This window comes from Calonectris borealis, chromosome 26, assembly GCF_964195595.1.
Source record: "Calonectris borealis chromosome 26, bCalBor7.hap1.2, whole genome shotgun sequence".
NCBI lineage: Eukaryota > Metazoa > Chordata > Aves > Procellariiformes > Procellariidae > Calonectris > Calonectris borealis.
Genome location: NC_134337.1, coordinates 878,949 through 906,778, shown reverse-complemented (window position 1 = coordinate 906,778; position 27,830 = coordinate 878,949). Strand labels below are relative to the sequence as shown.

The following is a 27,830-nucleotide window of genomic DNA, read 5'->3' as shown; positions in this document are numbered from 1 at the left end:
CGCAGGGAGGGTGGGCAGGAACCGGCCCCTCGGCACCGCGCACCGGGCGCTGCAGCTCCTCGTCCCGCTGCGCTCCGGCGGGGGAGCGCGGGCTCGGAGACCTCCTGCCCGCAGCAGGGGTAGGTGGGCAGATGGAGGGGGACGCTGCCAGGGGCCGGGGAGCGGGGGGCTGGGTCCCGGTGTCTCTGGCAGCGATCGCCCTGATGGCAAAGCCACGGACGCAAAGGGACTGAGCCGATTCTCCGATGCCGGCGCTCCCTAGAGGCATACGGAGCCTGCCAGGGCTAAGCCTGCGCCCGCCCTTGGCTGCACCTGCAGCCTTTGCCTTGTGCTCAGCACTGCTGGCCAGCCTGTCCCTGCCGCCGGGCTCGTTAGCCAGCCGCGTCTGGGCTAGCCCCGCTCTCGGGACGGTACATCCCACTCGTGCAGCGTTGCCCTGAGTGTGCAACAACTCTGGAGCGTTTTCCTGCTGCTGCTGCTCCCGTCCGTGCGATGCACGCGGCGGTTTCCCTCGCAGGTCTCCGCTGGTCTCGGCCCGCAGGACGAGACCCCTTGGGCTCCATTCGTGCAGCCCGGCCCCGCACGCTGGGGCTGGAGAGCAGCGCGGTCCTGCTGCGGCTGCCGCGAGGACAAACCCACGGGGGAGAAGGCGTGGGCTGGGGTGAGGGTGGGTGCCGCGGGAGGACAGCGGGGCTGGGTGGGCTCTGGGCAGCACCGCCCGGGGCTGTCCCTGGCGGGGGTCTTCCCGGCCCGGCCCCCGGGATGTTTGAGGATGCCGGTGCCTGCTTTTCCAGGGAGGAGCTGGCAGAAGGGGCTGGACAGGAGCATGAGGAAGGGCAGCTGCCGGGCTTTGTGCTCCCTGGGGACACTCGGGGCTCCCAAGGGGCTGGGCCGGGCTTCCCCCCCACCCCCGTTTTTGTAACGATTTGTGCTCTGACTTCATGTCGCACTTACATGTATATCGGATAAGCTTTGTTTCCTGCCCTGCAAAGGTAACACTGGCTGTCCTGTAACAGGAAAACAGGACGAAGAGGAATCTTTTCTCGAGCTGAACACAGAAACCTCCTGAGTGTCGGCATTCAGATTTTCCTAGCTTGCTCCCGCCAGCATCCAAGGGGGCTATAGATTTCGTGGAGCACGGTCGGGACATTACTCTCAGGGAGGGTATTCATTCCTATTTCTGGACAAATACGTTGGCGTGATTTTCTTGCATAATGCCCACTTGATCTGCAGTTGTTTTCCTGGGCAGGCTATGCTGCTGCTGTACCTGATGCTGTACACGGACTGAGCGAGGAGAGGAGCCATGTGTCCAGGGACACTGGAACTGGAGGGAGAGCTGGGTGCCTGTCCTTGCGTGATGAGTGAGCTCTTGGCAACAGGGGCTGTCCTTTGGGTTTGCATTTCTGTAGTCCCTGTGTGGGAGCCCAGAGCCGGTGTAATCGTAAAGAATAGCCCTCTGTGTGTGTAAGGTAGCGGCATTCATCCACGGTTTCATGTTGAAGCTAAAAGGCCCTGCTTTGAGACAAGGGGGTTGGAGCAGACGACCTCCAGAGGTCCCTTCCAACCTAATTCTCTTCCTTGGGAAGATGAGCTCTTTGGAAACACTGACCCTACCTGGCGGATTGTCAGAATTGCAGAGACTTGGAAATCTGCCCCTACATGCACCAAAATCTCTGTAAGGTGGACACCGTTTTTCTTTCCACACAGGTTTGTCACCTGCTGCCACTGCTTTGAATACTCCAGCAGGACACTTCCCACTTGGCCTTTGTCCTCCACCACCCTCACCAGGTGCCTTGTCCCCCAGCGTGTACTCCCCCAGCTCAGCAGTCAGAAAGGCACTCGCAGGACACGCTGCGGAGGGAGGGAGGTCCACGGTCACCACCAGCAGCCTGGGGAGAGCTGGCAGCCCGTCTGTGCATTGCTAGAACTGCTCAGGGTGAGGTGAAGAGCAAATGTCTGCTCTGTGCATTGAGCAGACCCTCAGAAGTTATCCTCCAGACAGACTCATCCCTTTGGGAGCGTGTCCGGCCTTCTCTTCTCCTACACAAAGATGTGGAGTGCAATGAGGAAGCTGGAGGGTGAAGTAGAAAAGGTGCATGTCCTGGGACTGTGGGCCTGGGTATATCATCGGTTACCTTCTAGTATGCTGACCCTTTGTCTTCTCCTCCTTTTCTAACAGGGTTTTCCTTTCACACGATATTAGCTGTGTGCAGTAGTGTGTGTTCGCCCACTTCGTTTCATTGAAATCTATCTGAAGTTTTCTTGATAACTCTGTTAACCGCTGGTAAGTGTATCACAGAATGATGTAGGTGGGAAGAGACCTTTGGAGGCCTCTAGACCAGCCTCCCGCTCCAAGCAGGTTCAGTTAGAAGAGGTTGCTCAGGTCCTCCTCCAGTTAAGCTTCCAGTATCTCCAGGGATGGAGATCCCACAGCCTCTCTGGGCTCTGTTCCAGTACATGACCCGTCTCATGGTAGTTTTTCTCCCTCATGTACCTAGTTGGTGTGCCCATTGCCTCTTGTCCTATCACCATGCACCTCTAAGAAGAACCCAGCATTGTCCTCTCTGCACCCTCCTATTAGGTAGTTGAAGGCAGCAATTGGGATCCCCACAAGCCTTTGCTACTCCAGGCTGAATAAACCCAGCTCCCCCCACCTCTCCTCATGCATCCTATACTCCCAGCCCCTGGTCACCTTGGTGGCCTCCACTTGGTTTGCTTGTGTGGGTCAGTGGCTTTTTGTTAATGTATTTGTTTGGGAGCCCCAAACTGGACACAGTACTGCAGATGGGGTCTCGCCAGGCCGGAGCAGTTTTTGCAAGGCTCCATGTCAGCTTTGTTTGTCTCCTGACTCTGCTTACACTCTACTGGTTTTTTGGATAATAAAATGCAAATTGTTATTCCAGAAGCTTAAGACCTTCTCATTCCCTGTAGATTGACATGAACACCATCTTTTTGTTTTACAAGAACGATGTTTGGGATCTATAGACATTTCCTGAGAGTCAGGAGGAGTCCAGGCGCACCCTAGAAGCACCAAAGTGGTGCAAGCGCTTGTCTGAGCTGGGTTCCCCAGGCTGGGCTGCCGTCAGAAGCCAGTGAGCACTGACTGCCTCATGGTTCATCAAGGAGGAACCCTTCGTTTTAATGGAAAGGGTGTCCTTTACAGAGCAAAGTGACATTCTGACTGTCGTGCCCCCAGAAGCAGATCAGTGTCTGCTTTTGTGGTTTGTTTAGGTTTTTATTTAGTTAATTAGAAGCCTCTTCTTTTGTACCAAAATCTGTTTCTGTGGTTGGCACAAGAGAACTAATTGGGACATTGTTCTCCCTACAAACGTCACTGTTAGGCTTTCATGGGATAAAAAGTGGCCTTTTTTTGATCATTGCTCACCTAGGTCACTGATCATCGGGGCTTTTCAGTTGTGTCTGTTTTAGAAGTAAAACGTGGCTGCCAGAAAGGCTCAAGACAGCTCTCTAAGAGGGAGTTTCCTCTCAAAAAACCCAGATGAGACTAACGCTGCTGCTGTTGCATTTCTGTGGCCCTCCAGGAATCCCGCTGTGTGTGTGTGGCAGAGGAATGAAAAAATCTCTGGGAATCTTTGCATGAAAGGTGCCTAAACCAAGAAAAGGCAAACATGACATCATTGCAATTTGGGAGAGAAAGGGATGAGCTACCAGGGCCACTGTCAAGGGACTGTCATTAGGCACCAGAGTTAACATTGACTACCCTTTGAAACCAGTAGCAAGACCTGCCACAAGGTAAAGGCCAACTCCTCTGATACTTTGGGCTCACACTGGAACCCAAAGTGCTCCAAGCCCCAAAATGCAGCTGCCTCTGAAGTGCAGCAGCAGCAGCAGCCAGTGCAGAGCAGCACGCGGCCGTGGGGACCTGGAGCAGAGGGAGGTGGCAGCCCCGGTGACCCCGAGCAGAGGTGCAGCAGGGAGCTCTGTGGTGCAGAAAGGGAATAAAAGGAGCTGTTGCAGCAGCTGAGGATCGACCCCCAGCCTCCCTCGCGGCAAGTAAGATGTCTCCTGGATCCCCCCCCACACCTGTGATGTCCCCTCTGCAGCACAGCGCTGGCCACCTCCAGCACCCGCCACCAGCATGTCCTGCCCCTCTGCCCCCTCCTACGCCTGCACCAGGGCTGGAAAGGGGCTGCCGAGCTGCGGCACACAGGGCACTTTGTGCCATGTCACGGCATGTCATGCCATGCCACGTCCACCCTTCCCCTCTGCAGCTGGGGCCAGTCGCCAGCGTCCCCAGGGACCTGCCCAGAGTCCTGCTGTGCGAATGGTGCAGCCATGGGCTGCTGAGCGAGCGTCGCCAGGGTCTCTGAGGTGGGCCCCCCTTGCTCAGAAAGCTCACCAACAAGCTGTCCTGTCCCCACCTGAGGTGTGCGGGCGGGGGTCCCCTCCACAGGCGTCCGCACGGAGCCATCTCTGGCTGGACCAGGAGACCCCCCGGCATCCCCCCGGGCAGCTTTCGTCAGAGACACCGCAGACGCCATCCCCTGTCCCCGGTGGTCAGAGCCTGGCCACGTCCCGGTGCACACAGCCAGGAGCCGGTCGCGCTCGGACCCACCCGATCAGCTCAAGGCACGAACATGCCAGTCGGGGGGGCTTTCCCCCAAACCAGCGGCAGGGCTGTGCCCAGTGGGAGGACGCGGGCACGCAGGGCTGCCAGCCCACCCTGGCAGCGCAGTCCTGCCCGCCAGCCCCTCGTCACCGCCAGCAGCCCGAGGAGAGCCCGGCCTCGCCTGCAGCCGCCCCCGCTCGGGCACCGCCGCTGGGACCCCCCGCCCCGGGCGGGCACCGGCCCCTCGCCCAGCGGCGGGGCGCGGACCTCCGCGCCGCTGGGGGGCGCGGCCCTCTGCCGGCGCCGCTTGTGCTGCTCGGCTCGGCTGGGCTCGGCTCCGCTGCGGCCGCAGCCCCGGCCCGGCCCCGCCTGAGGCAAGGGCGGGCGGCGGGGCCGGGGGCCGTGGCGGGGGCGCCTCCCCTCCAGTGGGGCGGTGGGCTGCCCGGTGGTCGCCAGCGCCGGGGCTGCCCGGAGGCCTCGCAGGCCGGCAGCGGGGCTGAGGAGGCGTCGTCGTCTCCCCTCTCGGCAGGCCGGGGCGCTGGGCCGGCGTCCGCGGCGGGGCGCGGCCTTCCCCCGGCAGGCCCGGCCAGCCCCGGCCCCTCCCGCCCGCCCCCGGGGCTGCGGGGCAGCAGGGGACTGCCTGCCGCTGGTGGCTGTCGGGCGGCGGCGGGGGCACCGGGGAGACGTGCGGGTGTGGAGAGAACCGAGTGCTGTGCCCGCAGGGGCTGCCGGGACCCACAGCACCGGGCTGACCCTCACAGCCTGTGTCGGTCAGGGGCTGCGGCAGGTCCTGCCCGGGCTCTCCTGCCAGCCCCGGGGCGAGAGGCCTGCAGAGCTTCAGGGGCGTGGGTAGTGACATTTCCGGAGCAGGGCAGCTGAAGGCGGGGCCGCCATCAGCCCGGAGCCTGTCCTCTGATCCTGCCCCAAAATACCCTGCTGTCTTGGAATGGGCACTTGAATCAGCGATTCTCTGATGGTAGGAGACGCTGGTAGGAAATCTCTTCTCTCTGCAAATGTCCTCTCGAGCAAAAACTGCACGTAAGCCTTTCTTCTCGTATGACAGAATGAGATGTGGTGAAGGGGTTTAGTAATTTACCTTTGACTCTCCTGCTTCCCTAGGCTGGCATTCAGGGAGAAAGAAAGATGTTGTTGAAACCATTTACCTGTCCGTTGCTTGAAACGAGGTTTCTTCATGCAGGCAGGCTGGTGTACAAATTTAAAAGCCGGTATGGCAACTTCAACAGGTAAGCACGTTAAAGCTGAAAAGTCAACCTGCAGTTTGATGACTGCAGGTAGCAGAGGGTTAATACGAGACCCTAAATTCAGATCTTGGGGGCTCCTCGTTTCTTGCCTTCTTTCACTGGCCGTGAAAGTGAACACTTAAAAGTTGCTGTTGCTATTGCACTTGCACAGGCCGAGCATTGGCGTAAGAGAGTAATTTGAGCTGTAAAAAATGCCCCTATTTCACTGCCACGTGTGGATTTTGTGCTTCAGTGGAAAAAGAAGCTGTTTTTACTGACAGCATTTTCAGATTTTGTAAGTGTTTAACTGAGAAGCTCTAGACCCTTTGTAGTGGTTTAACCTTAATGGTTCTGTGATTCTTCTTCCCCCGGTTTTATTGCTGAGCATGACATCATATGGCATGGAATATCCCTTTGGTCAGTTGGGGTCAGCTGCCCCAGCCGTGTCCCCTCCCAACTCCTTGTGCACCCTCAGCCTGCTCGCTGGTGGGGTGGGGTGAGGAGCAGAAAAGGCCTTGGCTCTGTGTAAGCCCTGCTCAGCAGGAACGAAAACATCCCTGTGTTACCAACACTGTTTCCAGCACAAATCCAAAACATAGCCCCATACTAGCTACTATGGAGAAAATTGACTATCCCAGCCAAAACCAGTACAGCCTTGGAGCTCTGTACTCAACATATGTACTTATTTCTTGGGCTGTCTGCTGTTAGCAATGTGCCTTTCGCTGGCCTTGCAATCTGGCGCTCAAGTGTGGGTGTAGGAAGAGGCTTTGGAAGCTCCCACTGGCTGCTGGCAGTAGATGTTTGTTGTGCTCTCGGGATTTTTTCTCTCAAGGTTCCCTTTCCGCTGCCACTCCTATTTCAGATGTGTTTGTGACAAACCTGTCCTGTTGTTTTGAAACAACACCGTGCCTCTGCTGCAGGCGGAGGGGCTGAGCAGGACTTTCAGGATGACTGCTTCTCTCAGTTTCTAGAAGGCACTGTAGTGTCAAGCCTGAGAAATGAGAATGAAGGGAGAGTATTTTAGTCTGTGGTCCCGCAGGCATGCAAGGAAGAGAAAGGAAAAGAGCCTTTGGGTGTGCAGGGGACAATGAGTAGGAGGGTTGTGGGAGGTAACGGTTGTGTGGTAAGCCTCAAATAGGAAGTTCTAGTTAGTAGCCAGCAAAGTAACTGAAGCACAGGGTCCTGAGTAGTCTGGTCAGGTGGGGAAGATGCCAAACAAGAAAGGAGGATGATCTTCTAGAGGTGAAAAAGAGACTTTCCCTGAGGGTATTGTCCTGGAAGAATCTGCTTGTGTCTGCTGGTCAGACACGCAGAGATGATGGGCAAGTGCTTTTGCGAGTGGGCAGAACCTTGACCAGCTCACTCAAGGAGCTCTGGAGCTTTTAGTTTGAGAGAGGAGTCGAATCCTGGAGGCTGTGGGCTATAGTAATCACAGAAGTTTGTGCTACTCTGGCAAAAGGAGATGGAGCTGCTCAGGTTTAAGGGTAGTAGTCCAGACCAGGTGCTTATAGATTGTGTCCTGCTGAAGGAGTGTTCTGTAGAGCTCAGACTTGGTCTGAGCTGTCTCAGCCTGTGATAAATAATTAATAATGACAGTATTCATAAATATTAATTAAAAAAAACCAAAGCAGTGGCTCTGCATAATCTGGCTCCCTGTGTACATCCTTCAAGGCTGTGATCATCAGCAGACAGCAGTTCAGGGTCGATGCCCTGAAAGGCTTTTGGAAAGCCTTATAAGCTGTTGAGGTTAAATCTCTTTTCAGGTGGTGGTGACCATGCAGAAACCAAGACTGAGATCCTTTTGAGTCAGCAAGTATCCCTGCATCAGAGAAACAGGACAGCATTGTGCCATCCCGAAAACACTGTTTTCATGCCAGTGAGGTTGCAGCAGAGCTAAAATGCCATAGAGAATGACTCAAGCATCTGCCAGTAGAGTGGTTTCATGAGTGTGAGTGGATTTCTTTTTGCAATCAGATGTGCACAGACATTGCCAGAGCCTGGGTTTACTCTGGAAGTGACTGTTGTTAGCTGCAGAAGAATTGAAGGGAGTGTGCTATGAACATCATGCCAATTAGGCAGTCTCCAGATGTGAAGCTACGTTAAATCTCGTGCAACGCTGGTCTCCCTTTTCCTTTGTAGAAGTAGGCTGGCTCTTTGAAATTCTGTTGCATGACTTTATTTTGGGGTGAATTGAAATGCAATTGTTTCTTTAGCTTTGCTTATTAGCATTTTGCTGGAATAGTGTCAGATCCAGGAGGATTAACCCTCCTCCTTGTTTTGTTCTCTGTGTTGATTTTGGAGAGGAAGCTGTGTTGTCTGTCTTGTGGTGTCGTGTGGCGTTCAGAAGATCCTTGAAATGCTGCTCTTGTCTGTGACTAAGCTCTTTCCCTCAGCGTAATCCCTTTGGAAGGCACTGCCAGTAGTGTGCGCACGTTTCTGAACAGCCTGCAGGTGTGTGATCCCCTGATGGTAAAGAGAGCACTACATTTGTTTGAGTTTGGCAGTCTGTCATTGCCCCTGCGTGTCTCACGGTGTGTGTGCATTGCAACATCAGTTCTTGCAATTCATTGTTACACTTGAGGGAGGAGGACGTGAGACTTTTGCAGCACCTTTTGTGTTTCATAATAACTTCTGGAATTGGTAGTGAGCTCATCAAGTCAGTCTTCACATCAACATGGTCAAACATAGCAAAAGCAACTCCTTTTACAGCGCAACTCGTGAAACTCTTCCCCGTTGTGTCATGGTTGTGGTGAATAGGGCATACTTATTCAAAGCATGTGGATTCACTCCCAATTCGTAAGAGAGAGTAAAGGAGTAAGTCCTAAGTGCTTACATAGCCTTATGCCCAAAGCAGTGCTATCAGTCAGCCTGCGGATTTGGGAAGTGAAAATCCTGTTCCCTGCCCCACAATAAGGTGGTGACTGATCTGAGGACAGGTTCCCAAAAGAACATTGAAAGAGTTGCAAGAGCTGATCCCAGCTGATCATAGAGCTGATGATCTACACATGTGTGCAGGCTTTTGCTAGAGTGAGGTCATCTTCACTGAAGGTCTCTGGAATCCCCAGGGAAAACCAGGTAGCAATGAAGGTTTTTCCCTTCTTTAACAACTCAAAGATGACTCTGTTTTTGCATCGCTACACTCCAGGCTTAAAAGAAAATAATCACCCCGTCCTCCCCAAGCCCCCCCCAACCCAACCGGTGAATCCCCCACAGTAAGATAGCAGGTCTGACATCCTTGTCATGAAACCCTGGATGGTGCCTTGCTTTCTTCCATTCTTTCCACCCTTGTTTCCTCGTCACCACGGCAAAGTCCCTTCCTGAATCGTCCTTTAGTTTCCCTGCTGCTTCATGAAGACTTCATGACCACAGCGTAAGTCTTGAGTGGGTGATATCTGTCCTGCTGCTGCGGCGTGCTGTGTAATTCCTTTCATTAACTTGTTCTGTATCAGGCAAGGAGAGCGCCTTTCTAAAGAGGAAGGAGGGTCCTCATCTCTAACCAGGTTCTGGCTGGGGACCTGGAATGTGGAGGATATGAGAATGGCTGCCTACCAGACCATATACCAGACGTCTTTTTCTTTAAGATGTTCTCTCTCCCTGTGCATTTTATTGTTGGCCGATACCTAGCAGCAAACAACTTTTAAGAAGATGGCTTACAAAAGATGTAGTTAATATTTGGGAACAAAGTTTGATGCGGGCAGTACACAACTCCCAGCACCACAGGGCCTGACTCCAGTGCTGCGAAGGCCCGTTCCTCTGCAGGTTTGCACCGTGGAGGGCATTAAGAGACGTGTCCTGCCGGTGCCGCCTTCTAGGCCCTTGAGCAGAATCGCGATAGGTTGGAAGACAAAGGTGCTGGTTTGCGGGCACCTTGTCAAAAAACCAATCCTAGGTGTTACTGAGGATCGACTGAAAACATCTGATCTCTCATCCATTGTATCCTCAGACACACAAAATATAAATGGGCAGAAAATTCACAAGAAACAGTCCTTGTGGAATAATGGATGTTTTTTACGTACAATAAATTCGGAATTCACCTGCCTGCTAAGTATTTTGTCTGTGCAATGGGAATGATGTTCTGTTGCTGTTTAAACTCTTGCAATGAATGTACCTCCATTGCTTTTTGATTGGTGTGGGGCTAGCTCTCTCTGTTTCACAGCACTCCTGATCTCGACCACACTGGAAGTGCTGTCAAGGAGTTAGAGGTAGGAGATGAAGCAGCTCCACGGGACCTTAGCTGAATGTTAGGCTGAGCAAATCTTGTGTTTGTTACGGGACTGAGGACATTTTGTCAAATGCAACATTTCAAGTGTGAGAAATGGGGAACTTCTCTGGAGAGTACGAGGGTGAAAAAAAAGACGTAAATGAAAGATGTCATCAACAGGCAGAATTAGCGTAGACGAGTAACGCCTTTATTTGAAATATTTCCAAGAAGCTATTGACTGTTAAAATTGGACAAATGAAAACCCCTCTTTGTCAAGCTAGTTGCACCCCGTTCCTTTCTGATTCCTGTTCAGATTCATTCTGAATCCCATGGTTTCTCTTTCAGCCCCAGGCCTGACCACTGCTTTTAACTTCTCAGGCTTGACCAGCTGTCAAACCCTCTTATTTTTTCAGGAGCCATGGCAGTACTGGTGAGCTAGCTTGACAGAGGCTAATCTAATGCTAAATTGCACATGCTTTCCTTATAGCTGTGGAGCTAGTGGAACCAGTGGATGTTCTTTTAATGATGCCATTACTTTGTGACCAACCTGCTCTTCCATGATTCAAGCAAACTGTAAAGTAATTTTAATTTTTTCCAAAGCCTTGAAACTGTCCTTGACAGTGGAATTGTGGCTATAGTGTTAATATTCTTCCTTCATTTCTTTTTTTGGCCTCTCCAGGAAGCGTTCAAGTAATCCTTGGAAATTTTGATGATTTACATTCATTTTCTACAGACCGCTTCACTATCTTTCCGTGTATCCTTTCTTTCCTACTCATAAAAGAAAAGATTCAATGACTTGTATCTGTTGGGCATGGCTTAATTCAACATTCATGTCCAGCAGCGTGCAGATCTTTAGCTGGAGTATGACACCTTTAAGCTTTGCAGTTTTACTTTAGCTGAAGATCCTCCTCAGTTGTTGCTTTCACCAGAGAGAGAACTGATGTGAAAAGAGTGTTTTGCAGTGTTTTCAGATGAACACCCCTGCATTCCAAATCAGATTTAGCCAGAGAAAATGAACGTGTATATATAAAATCACAGGAAGCCCACCTAATGCGATTGCAAGCAAAGCTAGTGCACTGCTTAAAAAGGTTAATACAACATAAAACGCTCCTTACAGGCTCAGCAACAGTGGCCCACTAGTAGAGAAGACTGCAGGAGTTTTCTTCTAAGGTACATTAGGATTAAGTCATATCCATGAGCCTCTGGGGATGGATTGTACCTGCAAGGCCGTCTTCAGTCTGTACAGGAAGAAGTTTGAGCTTGAACTTGAGAGAACAGGATAGTGTTCCCATGAAATCTTACGTTGCCTGGAGGGATGTTGAGTATAAGAGTTGTTTCTTGGGTGGGAGCAAATGTGAGTATATGCTTACGCACCAACATAGATGGCTGAGAGGAGCAAAAAGCACCTCACAGAGTGAGTTTTATGGGGAGAAGTAGTTGGGCTGAGATAGTTGGAAGACCAGACAGGCTTTTGGACACACAAAGCCTGCAGGACTGTCACCCAGTTATCCTGGTCCCCTCTTCAATGTAGTCTTTGAAGTCTGGAAATAAAAGTGAAGCAAATGTCCTCCACACAGTATTCGCCTTATTTTGCTCATCCCCCTTACTCCTTTGAGACCAATCACCAGAGTTTTTCCTTCTTCCCTAGAGTTTACAGGGGCGTTTAGCTGCCGTCAGTCTGGCCTGCTGTCAAAAGGCAGCGCTGTAAAAGCTTTGTGCCATTGCACAGCATAGGCATATGGAGCTAATATTCGAATATTGGCATGCACAGGCTTTGTTGAGTGTAGTTTCCTGGGGATTTCACTTTTGGTATGTACGTGCTGAGACGTTTGAGGCTGGATTATTCTGGCCAGCAGCTTTACTACAGGCTCCTCCTCCCTCTAGATGTTTTTTCATCAGAGTGCATCAAGGGCCCGGCTAGCCTTCATCTCTTTCTTCTTGCTTGTGCAACTGGACAGAACTTAGCCGTGTCTGCTGCATATTCTGCAGCTTATTGGTTTGAATTGACAATCATTAAATTAAAGAAATGGTAACCGTTAATTATTGTTCCTATTGTAGTTGCTGTAGTGTAAAGGGTTAAGAAGTAACTCTCCTGAGGCTCTTGTTGAAGAGAAAAGTAAGTTAGTTGAATGAGAAGCCTTTTCTGTCGTAAGGTGTGTCAATTTGTGAATCAGATCAGGCCCTCTGGCATCACCTCCTGTGGTTCTGGGTGCCCAGGAGTAATGAACACCCACGTGTTTCCGCCTCCAAGGCATTCCCTTCCAGTCTTGGAAGGCTGCATTATTGCCACAGCTCGTAATAACAGGCGAGAAGGAGGTCATCCTCTTTCTCTGTCAGAGGCTGGTATGTACGATAGCAACTCTCTCCTGTTCCTGCCAGGAAGAGAAAGTAGCCAAGAGCATCGTCAGACAGGAAGCACCCAAACAAACGAAGCCTCTGCTTGGTTTGCCAGTTTTGCCTGTGTGCTTGAGGAGTGTTTGATTCACGAAGGTCTATTTCTAGGACTTGGAAGTCCATCCACATGCTCAGCCAGCACTGGGCCTTGATGCGAACTGCAAGTTCAGAGGCCTGGCGTGATGAGTTGTCCTGCAATCTGTGTGTCGGGCTGTAGCATAACTCTTAGTTCATCACCCGCTGTGGGAGTCACCTGGCTGAATGTTTCTTGTCATATGTTACTAGTGGTTTTTCACAAAGTTCATATTGACAGATTGCTCCCTTATCCGTATGTTCAGTTGGTATGACTGCTGAAGCCTTACAAGAAGACATTGTCAGGACTGCTGCTCCTTTGAAATGTTAGTGCTGTGTTCTTGAGTCCTATCGCTGTTCTCAGGTTTGAGTAAATGGGAGAGAGTATCAAAGATGAGATTCAAACATGAGAATGTCCATTTTGTGCCTTATCCCTACATTTGCACTGTGTATCTAGAACTCCACTCCTTTCAGCAAAACGTATCTTGTGGTAAGTCGCTATGGTTATGTTTGGATAATTTCTGGAAACATCTATGATCTATGTCTTGCTTTTCCCTTTCCCTTCACCTGCTGTGTCTTTGAATTAGAGGGAGCAAAACTGCGTGCAGTATGGCTGTGGATTTGAAATAGGGCACAACAAGGTGTTCTCTTTTGTCCTGTATTGCTTTTCTAAAATTTCCTGAATCTCTCTTTGCCTTTTCAACCATTGCTGATTCTTCAGCTAGTATTTTTATGAAGCAATGCCCAGTGGCTCCCAACCTTCGTTCTTTAATGTCAGTAGCTAGGCTGGAGCCAGCACATGTATATGGAACGCATGTTTTTCTTCCTCGTGCTTGACTACGTTTGTTGACATTCAACTTCACACTCTTTGTTTCTATTTTCCTAATGAAAGAATGCATTTGCTTTTCTAAATAATGATAGTAATAATGGTAATAATGTCTTTTGTGTAATTAGCAAATGTTGTCACCTCACTAGTGTGTCATTTTCCGGGTTTTCTGTGAATTCCCTGAACAGCCTCAGGCCCCAGCTGAGACCTCTGTGGGACTCTACATTTAACCTCCTCTGTTGTGAAAACCGCGTGTTTATTCTGACTATTTCCTGTTCTGATTATTGGTCCCTGAGAAAAGTTGCTGTTTTTCTTAAGACTGCTTAGTAGGTAATCTGGTCTTCTTTATAAAATAGACAACTAGTCGTTTCTTAATCTCACCCGTTTGTTTGCGTGTAGCATCCCCTATCAAACATACCATGTTTGGATGTAAAAACTTCTAAATGTGGAGAATTCACTCACTGCCCTGTACACCTTGCTCCAGTATTTAATTACCCTCCCCAGATAGTTGTACGGCGTTTCTATTCTAAAATTATGCGCAGCATAACGTGCTGTTGCTTTCAGGCACTGATGTTTCCAGTTTCCGTTGGCAGGGATTTTTCTTCAGGAAAATACGTATGGATCAGAGGTTAGCTGGCCAATGTTCTCTGGAGGCTGTGCTCCAGATGTCCTTGCATCTTCCACCTGGTGCCCAAAACACAGAGTGATGCTAACAGTTCTTCACTTCCTTCTTATCTTCTGAAGACTCCTTCAACTTCCTCAAGAAAAGCAATTGTCCCCATCCCATCGACGTGGTATTCATAGCCAGGAATTCTAGTTCTGAAAGAGCTGTATTTGCTGTTTTTCAGTTCCAACATATCATTTGCAAGTCCAGCATTGTTTCTAAGTAGTTTATCTTGTCCTCAAAAAGTGAGGTGCAATGCAAAAATCTACTTTTAAGTTGGTTAAAGAAAGTCCAGTCTAAATATTCACCAGATTTTATAATACGTCTGTTACAGGTAAAGATGTAAACAAGGCCAGTTATGAGCTTGAAAGGTGTGTGTGTGGTTTTGTTTTGTTGTTGGTTTTGTTTTTTTTTTAATTCTAAATAATCTGGAGAAGCAGGATATATATATGGGCAATGCTACAGTTCTGCTATTTCTAGGTGTCAGTCAGGCAGTGTAAAGTGGCACGGAATTCTCACCTAGAACCATCCAAGTTGAGAGAAATCTTCCTGTCAATTCCAGCAGACTTTGAAGGAAGCCCTGCCTCAGGACCTGCGAGCCCCGCTGGCTTCAGTTAGATCTATTTTCTACAAGTCTGAGCTGAGCTGTCCAATGGTTTCTTCACTGTGAAAGTCTGTATGAGATTGATATTTCTGAATAATTAAGTAGTTTCCTAGGTGCTGTATATGTGATAAACAACAAAGTTAAGCTTCTTAGGAAAGTTTTTGTTTAATGAGAGCTCAGGATAGGTTTGTTTTCAATACGGTAAGTGTCTGAAGATGGAGTGAATTAGTGAAGATGTCCTGTCCAAATTCCCCAAAAGAATTTTTCTATCTCTGCTAGCATTACATTCCTGCTAGTTACATTCAGAGGCTCTCCTCTGAAGATGGAGCAAATAGGATGTGCTGGAAAGCAGTGGTTTTTGTTTAAAACTGTTGAGCATAATTCTCTAGGTGGCCTCTCAGTTTGAATAAGGAAGCTAATCTTTTATTCCCGAATCATTTTTTGGTTTTCATTGTATAAACATGAACAATTTTGCGAATTGTATGAAAAGTATGAGTGTATATTTTTTTATGAATGTATATTAACTCTGAATTTTATTCTAAAATAGCAAAGTTAAAATCAAACTTTATCAATGCCAAGCTTGCAATGTTTTGAAGGTCAAGAGAAGAACTGAAGTGTCAGAAGGTGCTGCAGTGGAAGAGACAGTGAAGAGGAGAAGAGTGGAAGTCGGACCAGGGACCTCATGCCCACAGTCGGGTGTGGACAGGTCAGCTGACGACAAAATAGTCTTCCAGGGCACATACCAATATTTTTAATGTCTCTTGTACCTTCCTCATATTTCATTCCTGAGTGATCCTTTGCCCCATTTTTCTTCTTCCTTCTCTTCCGTAGGTGACAGAATCTAAGCAGCATTGCCCATATTTGGAGAAAAGTCATATACTTTCAGGTTCCCATGCCATTAACTAGAGGTCTTCCTGTTTAACGCCTTCGTGTTAACATTATCTGTCGAATCACAGCAGGGTGAGAACTCGGCAACTAGACAAAGCAGTGCACTGACTTGCAGACGTGAGCCGGGGATGACAAGGGAAGAACTGGGAACAGTTTTCTAGCTGCCTCCCAGCCTGTTCCTCTGAGTCGGCTGATGAATGCTGCCTCTCAGCTTGAGGCTGACAGCAAAACACATTTGAGCTTGCTGTTTTCAAAGTGCTTTTAAGTCTCATGGAATTGCACGTTGTGTGTGCACATGAGGATTATCACGCATCTTTCCCGTCAGTTTGTTTGCTAACTAAACTTCTCGCGGTGATTCCAAAGTAGATCTCTATCTCTGGATTTCACAGAATCATTGAGGTTGGACGGGACCTTTGATATCATCAAGGCCAACCCCTCCTCCTCAAGCAGGCTCACCCAGAGCAGGTTGCCCAGGATGTGTCCCCTCAGGTTTTGAGTGGACTCCAAGGGTGGAGACGCCACAACTTCAGTGGGCAACTGGTTGTAGTGCTTGACCACAGCTGTAGTCAAAAAGTTTCTTCTTATGTTCAGATATAATTTCGTGTCTTGCAATTTGTGCCCTTTGACTCTTGTCCCGCCAGAAGGCACTGCTGAGGAGAACCCGGCTCCCTCTTCTTCATTCCCTCCCATCAGGTGTACATTGATAAGATCCCCCCTGAGCCTTCTCCAGGCTCAGCAGTCCCAGCTCTCAAAGCCTCTCTGCATACGAAAAGTGCTCCAGTCCCTTCATCATCTTTGTGGCCCTTTGCTGGACTCTCCCCAGTCTTGTCCTGGGGAGCCCAGTCTGGACAGAGCTCGCAGTCTGGCCTCAGCAGCCCTGAAGCAGAGGGGAAGGATCACCTCCCTCGAGCTGCTGGCAAAACTCTTCCTAATGCAGCTCAGGATGTTGTTGGCCGCCTTCAGCACGAGGGTGCAACGCTAGCTCGTGATGGCGAACTTCAAGCTTCGTTCTTGACTGCCTTTCAGAGGCAGGCCCAATATTAGTAACAGTCTAGCAGTCGTCTTTCTTTCATAGAGTGTAGCTTTTAAAAAAAGAAAATTTGTGTTGTACTTAATATTCACAAGTCCGTGGCAGCCAGTCCCAGATGCAGCGTTGTGATCGGAAGTGTTTATGCTCACCTTTCCCCTCCTATGGCAATGTGCAGACCATGTCAATTCATCTCCCTTGTTGCCTTATATTCTACCCAATTCCCAAATGTATTTCATGCAGAGATTGTAACGGGAGAAGGCTGAAGCCCGTTCTTTTCCTGCTCATACAAATGTAGTCCTTTCACCCTGCCACCCCGCCTCCCATCAGTTTCCAGTCTAAAACTGCTGGAAATGAGTGAAGAATGAGACCAGGATCTCAAATGCTTTCTAATCTCTTTTAGCCAAGACATGAGTTGTAGATTCATACAATACAAGGCCAGAAAGGGTTATTTCATGATGCAATCTGGCAGTTCTCTCTTAGTCCTGTATCTTGCCCCAGCAGTTACGCTATTCCAGAAAAGATTAAAACAGTTAATCATTTTAAAGTGTGTTCTTGATTTCAAAATTAAATTGGTGAGGCATCAACTTCAAGCCTTCTGTCCTTTTTTTCCCAGTACTCTGTTAGACTGAAGACCTCATTCAGTCTGAGCATTCCCCCCCTCCCGCCCCCAGGAAGGAGTTTGTCTACTGTAATCAGACCACCTCTTGATCTTTTTTTCTTTTTGGACAAGCTCTTTTGCTCATAATTCCTCATGGAGGATTTGGATTTGGGTTTTCTTGGGGTGCTGTTGAGTGTTGAGCTATCAGAATCTCCAGGTGTCACTGCCCAGTGGTACTGGTCAGCTCAAAGAGCACTATTTTGTGTGTGAAGCCAGGATTGTTTTTCCCCACGTGCATCCCCACTCTGTACCTCTCTGTACAGAGTTTCCTCTGCCATTTTATTGCTCCGTGACCGTGGTGGTGCGTTCCTTCCTGCCCCCCCTTTTTTTTTCCCAGTGTCACTCTACGACCTCAGGAACTCCTGATAAACTTTGGCCCCCCTGTAACGAGTTGGGCAGTGAAGTGTCCCTTGACTGCTCCAAGAACTCCTGCACGGCAGGAGTGAGGAACAGCACTGGCCGTCCCAGAACTTTCGTTACCTAACCCAGGTGGGGGACAAGGTTGGGGATAATCCATCACTTCCCTGACACACTTCTCTGAGTTGTAATTTGAGGGGAATGGCACCATTGTTGATGAGATCTTGGGAATTGTCACGGATGACTAAAGCCAGTCATCTGACGAACTCTAAACAGTGGTCCTTAGTGAGACCATCTCAGCTCTCCTGGACCGCAGCGGGCTGCACCCAGAACCTCCCTCTGAGTGGGACGCCTCTCAGAGTTCGCAAACTCTTGAGTTTGTGCGATTCGGAGGATCACTGAGACCTGGGCTGAAACACTCCTCGGCCAAGACACTCCTCGGGGCTCAACCCTTCGCCTGTTGAGAAATGCCAAGGCATTTAACGTGACTATTTCACGAGACTTGAGGCGGATTTTTAACAGGTATACCCTTGTAAACTTATCTAGCTTTGGTACCATATTCATATATATATATATATAAATTGATCTAGATCTTTTGTGTGTTTATGTGTATAATCAATGATAAGTATAATCTGTAGTTAAGTTGTTTTAGTATTTGTAGTAAACTTGACTACCTTACTCTATAGCTGCCAAATTGATTAATGATTAAATATTGTTAGAATCTTATGATTTACCTCAAAACTTTAAATTGCTGCTAAACACACGTAACCCCTAGGTATAAATCCGTTGCCCAGGTCTGAGACTAGGGGTAGATCCAGCCGCACCTAGGCTCCTCTCTGAGGAGGAGTTTAGAAAGCAAAGGCGCCTACTCTGAACCTCGTGACCCAATGGGAGGTCCTTCCTATCCCTTTCTGTATTAGACATAAACCGTTGTCCAAGTCTGAGACTAAGACTGGGTCCAGTTGGATCTCTTCTGAACCTCGTGACTCAACGGGAGGGTCTCCTTACCCTTTTTGTATTAGACACCAGCCATTGTCCAAGTCTGAGATTAAGGTTGGATCCAGCCGGGTCTTCTCTGAACCTCGTGACTCAACAGGAGGGTCTCCCTTAGCCTTTTGTCCTCGGTCTTTCTATAAATCATTCCAATACAATTCTGACACGATTTTCCCTGTGTACACTTAATCCATGTAATGAGTAATAGAGTGAACCTTGCCATCAAATTCTGTTAACTTGCGCTTTTACAAATTCCTATTAAAATCACTTTTGCTGATACCTTTGCCAGTGATTCTTTAAGCGGCCTCAAAACTACTATTTTGCGACAATGACCCACTCTTGTAAGATCTTTCTATGGTTCTTTGCTACCTGCCCGTCTCTTTATGTCAGTAACCATGTAGGATTTGCAAGCTCGCTCAGCTTGCTGCTCATCCCCCTTTCCGTGTTATGTAACGCTTTTTTTTCTCTTTAACTGCTTGTTGATTTTTCTAGAAAAGCAGAAAGCCTAATACTGGAATGAGTGCATATTTTTGTTTTTTAAGTGATACTTTGAAACATGAGTCTGAATATAGATTAAGGGTATAGATCTTGTTGGCTAGAGGTACTAAAATCCTGATTTCTAATGAAATACTTGGAGTAGCCATTTACAAGGTTGCTTCCTTTTTGTGACTTTTTGTAAGCTCAGTTCTTACTTATTTCACTTATTTTTAGAACTGGAGCTGAGTGTGTTCACCATATGAGTAAAGCAAAGCATGGATTTGAAACAGTAAGCTACAGAATATTCAGAAGGAGACGAGAGCATCTGTTTAGTCCTGGATTCTTAAAGTGGCAAGCATAAAACTGCCTTCAGGTATTTTTTTTCCCTTTTCACCTGCATCACCTGCATGGAGACATTTTTGATTCCTGCTCATCAAACTTAGCCAAGGGATGAGCTTTAGAGGGAGACGACACAAGCTTTTCTGACTGTCAAGCTACAAACTCTAGGGGTGAGCGTGGCCTCTCAGAGATGAGCCTGAAGGATGCCCTTGCCTTGTCTTCAAGACTCCAGTCCTCTTTTACCTCAGATGCCCCTTCGTGCAGAACTCCATGGAGGGCCAACAGTGGGTGCTGACACCTTGACACTGGCTTCGGTGTGAGTACCTGCCACCCCCCACCAGTGTCCTTCCTCTGTGCAGATGGCCTTGCAGGCACCTCTCTCTTCTTTGAACAGCGTCATGACTTTTCTCACTATGGCATCGGGAGGCAGATTTACGACAGGATCATTCCAGAGGGATTGGCAGTTGCTTTCTAAACCCACTGTTCTCCAAAGACCTTGCAGGAGTGGAAGATTCTTTCTCTTTTAGCCCACAGACTAAAAGGCTGCTCTGACAGAGCTGCTGTTCGGCAGACCCTTTAGCTCACAGGTTCTTCCCTAACGCCCCTGTTCTCCTCCTCCCGGCTGTTGCCCATCCTCCCAAATGTCCCAGTGCATTTCATCCGTTTTCTGGATACTGATACCCGTTCTAAGTTTAGTTCAAATCCCTGCCACCCTAGCGCCTTCCTGGCCTTTTTCCCTCTCCAACTCTTAGGAGAGAGTATTTTCCAAGGAGGCAAACTCATTCCTCTTGGGATTGTCCACAGAAGAAGTTGCCTGGTAGTATAAAAGGAACAGCTTCTTCTCCCCCTGTTCCTTGGGAGGTGAACAGTTGCATCATACCTGGATTTCTGCCTGTTTCTGCATGATGACATGCTGCCCCCATTTCAGGAACCTTTTGGACCTCTCCGCAACTGGCTGAGCCTTTACGCAAATGTGGTCTGTGGGCTTGCTTGCAATCTCAGATGGCCAGGGCATACTTCTTGCTCCTGTAGAACTGGTTTCAAAGGGCCAATCCCAGCATATTTGCTCTGCAGGGATTCACTGCATATACAATGGCCTGCAATTTCAGGTGCTCCTAGTTGCATGGTTACCTTCAGCCTGCACAGATAAACTGCTGTAGTGAAACAGCCCTCATCTTCTTGTAAGCCCAAAACTTTTCCTTTCAGAATGTCACGTCCCGCCTGTGCGGAGGGAGAGGTGACTCAGATTCGTAAATTCCCTCGGTGTGGATTAAGGTGAAACGACACTCCAGGTCTATACATAAACAAAGACTTTTATTCCATTGAAACGAAGACGTTCCTAACAAACTCTCTAAGACTCAATTTGGAGTTTTAGAAAGCAGGTATTCTTTATTGCAGCGCTGGACGCACAGGGGGTCGCTCCACCTAGCGTGTGTGCCAAATCACGTAACCACAGGGGTTAAATACAATTAGAATATACATATTCATTACATTTCTGAGGAATAATCTAAATATTCATGTCATTTCCCGGAATTCATTAACATATGCAAAAGTCTCTGACGCATGCGCCCTTCGGTGGTCTTTCGGGTCCTCTGGTGGTCGTCGATAGTCTTCATCACAGTGCCCTCTGAGGTTGAACTCAGTCTTTACGCATGCTCCGTCTATGCCTTGGCTTGGTTTACATGTTTTTCACTTGTAACAAGCTGGCTTATTCCAGTCTACCTTCCCTATCTACCCTACAAGGTTAGCTTCTCTGTCTAATTTACGTAGAGTACCAAGTTTCAAGGTTCTTTTATTTACCGAATGCGCGGCCTATCTACTCATAAAGCATTCCTAACCCATCTACATCATTTCAACCACAGAATCTCATGTCTCTTCCCTGTTCCTTTCTTAACAATGCTTCCAAGGTACACAGTTTATCTGCATACCTACAGACACAACACCTGCTAGTTACCTAACTTTTAAGCAACAAATCCTAACAAACTGTATCCACTACATCACCGTATAGCTAGGCTCATTGGTAAATAATTGGGTAGCAGAAAAACTTATTGCTCGCCACAGCTGAAGGGGTTTATGCCTTGCGTTACTTACTAGAAAAGGTAGAAGAATAAAAGAAGGAGAGAAGAGGAGAGCAAGAGGTGGGGGGGGAGAGAGAGAGAGACGGGGAGAGATCGATCACCGGTCCGGGTTCCAGCATTGGTCCCGCCAACGGGAGGTCACTGGTCTGTAGGAGCACTCGTCCAGAAGTTCCCCCACCCCCTGGCACTTTGCCTTCCCCTTTTATGTCCACCGTTCACTACAAACTGCCCCTCTGCTGCGGTGGCAGTTCCGTAGTTTGCTTCCATTGGTTCTTGTGTGCCGCCTCTTCACTTAAAGTTGCAGTGTCCTTTCTTTTTACTGCGCATATTCAGTGAGGAAGGGGCTTTGTTGGGTAGGGGGCTTTTCCTGCTGGTGGGTGGTTAACTCTGACGAAACTGAGCAAAGTGCAACGATGATAGAACTGGACGAGTGCAGCAGTACCGAAATGAGAACTGGCTTCAGGATGCAACAGCCCAACACCACACACCATCTTTCTGGCCCTGAAAGACTGTTATGACAGATGGAGCCCAAAGTTGTGGACTAAAAGAACTCAATGGACATTTATATATATTTATGTATATATATATGTATGTATATGTATTATATGTATATATGTATGTATATGTATTATATATGTATATATATAAAAAAGATAGTGGTGATTAATTGAAAGGTATCGAAAAATGTGAGACCTAAGCATAACGTAAATGGTATGGAATAAGGGGTGGATACTGTCCTAGTTTCGGCAGGGATAGGGTTAAATTTCTTCCTAGTGCTGTGTTTTGGATTTAGTATGAGGAGAATGTTGATAACACACTGATGTTTTCAGTTGTTGCTGAGTGCCCTCCTAGTCCAAGGACAGCTCCCGTGCCTACTGACTGAGCTAGGTGCACAAGATGGGAGGGAACATAATCAGGACAGCCAGCCCAGCTGGCCGATGGGGTATTCCATACCATGTGACGTCATGCTCAGTATATGAACGGTAGGCGTGATCCAGGAAGTGCCGATCGCTACTTGGTTATCGGTCAGCGCGGGTGGTGAGCAATTGCATTGTGCATCACTCATTTTGTATATGCTATCATTATTTATTATCATTATTCTCCCTTTTCTGTTCTATTAAACTGTCTTTATCTCAACCCACGAGTTTTTCTCACTCTTACCCTTCCGATTCTCTCCCGGTCCCACTGGGGGGGCGGGGGGAGTGAGTGAGCGGCTGCGTGGTATTTGGCTGCCTGCCAGGTTAAACCACGACAGTCCACGGGTGGTTAACATGCTAATTAGGATAGTTCACCCATAGTTCAAGTACTTTCTGGCAGTCTTTGTTCTCTTGGTGCTTATCTTACTCAGCATGTTTCTTCCCCCAAGGCCAGGCCCAGTTAACTCTCTACAGAGGGTGAATAATGTCTTTTGTTGCATTCCTTTATCTCACCAGAGCCTTCCTGGGATTCATCCCCCATTCCTGCAAGTGTCTGAGAAGTTCCTCAGACAGGCTCGGGGGATTTCCACCCCCTGCTCCCTTATCAGGTTTTGTCTCCTGTCCTTGTCTGCACCCTCTGAGAAAACAGTTCTTTGTTCCAGGGGTTACAAGTGAGCCTTGGTGTTAGCTTCCAGCTGGTCTCCTACACAGAATTCCTCCAAAGAAAGTAAGTGTGAGTTTAGTCCAGCAGCCCTTACTATGGGCTGTAACCAAGTGAGTTTCTGTAAGGAAGGAATTCCTGGATCGTTTCATTCCAATTGGTCATATTAAATCAAAAGCTGCAAGGATTACATTGGTATTAGTTTTCCTTTAAAAATCGTGTTTGGTATTTCCCAGCACGTGAGGTTAGGTCACCGATGATTTTGGCCGAGACTCTCTTCCTGCATAACGACTTCCCACCCACAGAGCTAGGCTGCGTAGCTCTTTCAGAGCTGGATTATGAGATGGGAACCTCCAAATCAGTCTGCACTGATTCTTTGAAAGCTCCCAGGTGTCCCGTCAGTCAGAGTCTGGACCCATCTCTCCGTTTCAGGGTCTGCCGTTGGGTATGCAGGGAGTGTGGAGAGAGTGAGCTTGTGTTTCTGTTCTTGCTGCTGTTTCTTACAGGGGGACCTGTGGGATATAACCTTGAACAAAGAACAGCAACCAGTCAGGCTGAGGGTGCAATGCAGCTACTGCAGCAAATGGACCAAATGGACAACAAAGGAAACATGGAGTGAGAAGGAAGAGGTCTCTCAAAGTTCTGGAGAAGGTACTAATACTGCAGTTGTGAGCAGATGCAGTTCTGGCTATGGCCCAGCCTGTGTCAGAGACTGTGCCTGATTCTGGCAGTTCAGGTTCTACATTATCTTGAAGAATGGATACCTCTTTTCTGTGGTTAAACCAAAGTCTCCCAAGGCAAAGGAACATTCGCAGATGTCCTTTTGTCTGGTGGTAAGGAGGAGGAGGAGAAGGAGAAGGAGGACTCCTGAAGAGGAGGAAGGGGAGGAGGACTCTTGAGGAGAGGAGGAAGAGGAGGAGGACTCTTGAGAGGAAGAAGAGGAGGATTCCTGAAGAGGACGAGGAGGATTCCTGAGGAAGAGGAGGAGGACTCTTGAAGAGGAGGAAGAGAAGGAGGAATATTCCTAAAGAGGAGGAGGAGGAGACCACGTGAGAAGGTGGAGGACTCCTGAGGAGGAGGAGGAGGAGGACTCCTGAGGAGTAAGAAGATAAGGAGTTCTGAGGAGGAGGTGGAGGAGGAGGAGAAAGATGATGATGATTCCTGAGGAGAAGGAGGAGGGGGAGGAAGAGGAGAACTCCTGAGGAGGAAGAGGAGGATTTCTGAGAAGGAGGATCACTGAAGAGGAGGAGAAGAACACCTGAGGAAAGGGACTCCTATAGAGAAGGAGGAGGAGGATGGGGAAGACTCCTTAAGAGGAGGAGGAGGACTCCATAGGAGGAGAGGGACTCATGAGGAAGAGAAAGAGGACTCTAGAGGAGGGTTGCTGAGGAGGAGGGTTGCTGAGGAGGAGGATGGGAGGACTCCTTAAGGGGAAGAGGAGGAGGAGGACTCATGAGCAAGAGGAATACTCCTGAGGAGGAAAAGGAGGTGGACTCCTGAGGAGGAAGTGAAGGAGGAGGAAAAGGACTTCTGAGGAGGAGGAAGAGAAGGAGGACTCCTAAGGAGGAGCAGGACTCCTGAAGAGGAGAACTCTGTACGAGGAAGAGCAGAAAGACACCCGAAGAGGAGGAGTCCTCCTCTCGAGGAGGAGGTTTCCTTAGCAGGAAGAAGAGGACTCTGAGTAGGAAGAGACGGAGGAGGAGGAGGAGGACTCCTGAGGAGGAGAAGTCTGTAGAAGAAGGAGTCCTGAGTAGAAGGAGGAGGATTCCTGAGGAAGAGAAGGAGGAGGAGGACTCCTGAGGAGGAGGAGGAGGAAGAAGAAGATGACTCTTTAGGAGAAGGAGGAGGAAGAAGAGGACAATCTCGACAAGGAGGAATCCTGAGTAGGAGGAAGAGGAAGACTCCTAAGGAGGAGGATTCCTGTAGAGTAGAAGGAACACTCATGAGGACGAGGAGGAGGACTCCTGAGGAGGAGGAGAATTCCTTAGCAGGAAGAGGTAGACTCCTGAGGAGGAGGTGAAGGAGGAAAAGGACTCCTGAGGAGGAGGAAGAAAAGGAGGATTTCTGAGGAGGAGCAGGAGTCCTGAGGAGGAAAACTCTGTAGGAGACATCCTGAGGAGCAGGAGAAGGAGGATTCCTGAGAAGAAGGAGAAGGAGGAGGAGGAGGAGGAGGAGGACGACTCCTGAGGAGGAAGAGAAGGAGGAGGAGAAAGAGGAGGACTCCTGAGGAGGAAGAGAAGGAGGAGGACTCCTGAGGAGGTGAAGGAGGACTCCTGAGGAGGAAGAGAAGGAAGAGGACTCCTGAGGAGGAGGAGAAGGGGGAGGAGAAGGGGGAGGAGAAGGGGGAGGAGAAGGGGGAGGAGAAGGGGGAGGAGAAGGGGGAGGACTCCTGAGGAGGTGAAGGAGGAATCCTGAGGAGGAAGAGATGGACTCCTGAGGAGGAGAAGGAGGTGGAGAAGGAAGACTCCTGAATAGGAGGAGAAGGAGGAGGAAGAAGAGGACTCCTTAGGAGGAAGAGGAAGAAAAATAGGATGACTCCTGAGGAGGAAGAGGAGGAGGACTCCTGAAGAGGAGCAGGACTCCTGAGGAGGAGAACTCTGTAGAAGGAGTTGTCCGGGGAGGAGGGGAACTCCTGAATAGGAAGAAAACTTCTGAGAAGGACTCCTATAAAGGAGGAGGAGGAGAAGGAGCAGGACTCCTATAAAGGAGGAGAAGGAGGAGGAGGAGGACTCCTGAGGAGGAGTACTACTGAGAAAAAGAGCTCAGGAGGAGAAGAAGGAGGGCGAGGACTCCTTAAGAGGAGGAGGAGGAGGACTCCTAAGGAGGAGAACTCCTAAGGAGGAGGAGAAGGGGGAGGAGGCATCCTAAGGAGGAGAAGGACTCCTGAGGAGGAGGAAGCACATCCACAGCGACAGCCCTACCCCTCCCTCCTTCCCCATATTTTCCTTCAAAACAGAAACATGAGAGTTTGTGTTTCTGTTTTTCGGTTTCTGAGCATCATGGGCTCCCGTGCTGGTGGGCTCTCGGGAAGAGCAGTGACGTGCAGGGTGTGCTGTAGCTTGCTGCCATCCTCCTGTTGTCAGAACGAAGAGTCTTCTGCTGATGGATCATCTGTGCTGGGGTTTAATGGGGGCGCAGAGCTGCTAACTGTGGTGGGAACAGCACATTCCTCATTTTACTGAGGAGTTACAAAATTAAGCCAGATGAACCCTGGAAGGAGAAACATAACGGGTCTAATTGCTACCCAGAGCAGATTCGCATCGCTCAGCTCTCTTCAGCAGGAGGAGGAGGCTTTATCACAGCTGACCTCGTGGATCAGCTCCATCGGTCCCATGTCATGGGGGTGGCCACTGAGCGAGGGGGGGACCCGCGTGCCCAGAGCAGCCCTGGAGGGTCCCGGCTGGCTGGGCCAGGCTCCGACTGCCTGAGCTGCGCTCGCTGCCACAGCCGCTGGAAATAAGCCTGCTGATTTTAATAATTCAACAATTTAAGCATTATTAGTATTTTGCTAAGCATTATTGATAATGTAATTGTTATTTAATAATTACCTAATAACGCGTAATGCTAAGAAACCCGCAGGCAGGGGCAGTTTCTTGGCGTTTAAATCCCGCTGTGGCACTGATACCAATTGCAAAGGAACAGCGAAGAGACATACGATTCCGTGGTTGAAACGATGTACATGGGGTAGGAATGCTTTATGAATAGACAGGCCGGACATTCAGTAGATAAAAAGGCCTTGAAACTTCGTATTCTGCGTAAAATAGATGAGGAAGCCAACCTTGTATCTTGAGTAGAATAGATAAGGGGGTTGTGCCAGCCTAAGCTAGTTTGTGCTAATGAGAATTGTGCTAATTAAGCCAAGGATTAAAACTGAGCATGCGTGAAGACTGAGTTCAACTAAAGGACACTGTGAGGAAGACTATTGATGACCACCAGAGGACCCTGGAAGACCACCTATGGATATAAAGGCGCATACATGGAAGACTTTTGCATATGTTAATGAATTCCGGGAAATAACATGAATATTTGGATTATTAATCGGAAATGTAATGAATATGTATATTCTAATTGTGTGTAACTTCTATGGTTGAGTGATTTGGTGCGCACACTAGGGGAGCGATACCCTGTGCGCCCGGCGCCGCATTAAAGAATGCCTGTTTTCTAAAACTCCAAAATTGAGTCTTGGAGAGTTCTTATTTCACCGACTTACGGTAACAGTTTTGGTGACCCAGATGGGACATCGCTCTTGAGCCTCGATGGATCCTGGGATCGCGGAACCTCAGCCGGCACCGAGGGATTCTTGGAGAGGATTTCTCCCGATCCCCGGACCGAAGAGCCCCTGAGCAAAGACCACTAATTGTGAGTATTACGGCATTCTTTCAGGAATTTGGTTACCTGCCTGTAAGTCACAGCGAAAGCTCTGCAGGGTTGGGTTGGGAACCTGGGAAGGGGTTCGAGTCCCCACTTGGTTCAAAAGGGATTCGAGTCCCCGCTTCGTTTGGAAGGGGTTAGAGTCCCCGCTTAAGGTAAAATCTGAATAAGCCCGCGGTAACTATTATAAATATTTGTCTGTCTGCTGAGAGTGACACAGGGGTTCGAGTCCCCTTGGATTGTTTTGTGTAAAGGTATTGTCTGTTGTCATAGTGATTGAATATTTGCGGTGGTGGTTTGTGCAAAAAGTTTGTTTGTTTGTGTGGTTTCCTGTTTGTAAAATGGGTGGCAGATCGTCTACGGGTGGGGGAATTTTAAGAAAATCACCTTTGGGTTGCATTTTAACACATTGGAAACAAATTGCAGGATCCCCTGGAGAGACCACAAAAAGGCATGATTTGATTAAGTATTGTAATCAATGGTGGCCAT

The 27,830-nt window shown here is 48.9% G+C and overlaps 1 protein-coding gene across 1 annotated transcript; it reads left to right on the top strand.

Annotated features, from left to right (window-relative positions):
* Positions 1-5,618: 5,618 nt before the first annotated feature.
* Positions 5,619-23,589, top strand: LOC142093084 (membrane-anchored junction protein-like). The gene is made up of 10 exons (XM_075173960.1): positions 5,619-5,814; positions 9,968-10,013; positions 10,326-10,344; positions 10,692-10,766; positions 12,843-12,968; positions 14,303-14,343; positions 15,169-15,278; positions 19,210-19,264; positions 23,021-23,093; positions 23,477-23,589. Exons 1-10 carry the CDS (start codon positions 5,714-5,716, stop codon positions 23,587-23,589), a joined length of 759 nt encoding a protein of 252 aa, XP_075030061.1. The 5' UTR covers positions 5,619-5,713.
* Positions 23,590-27,830: the final 4,241 nt, after the last annotated feature.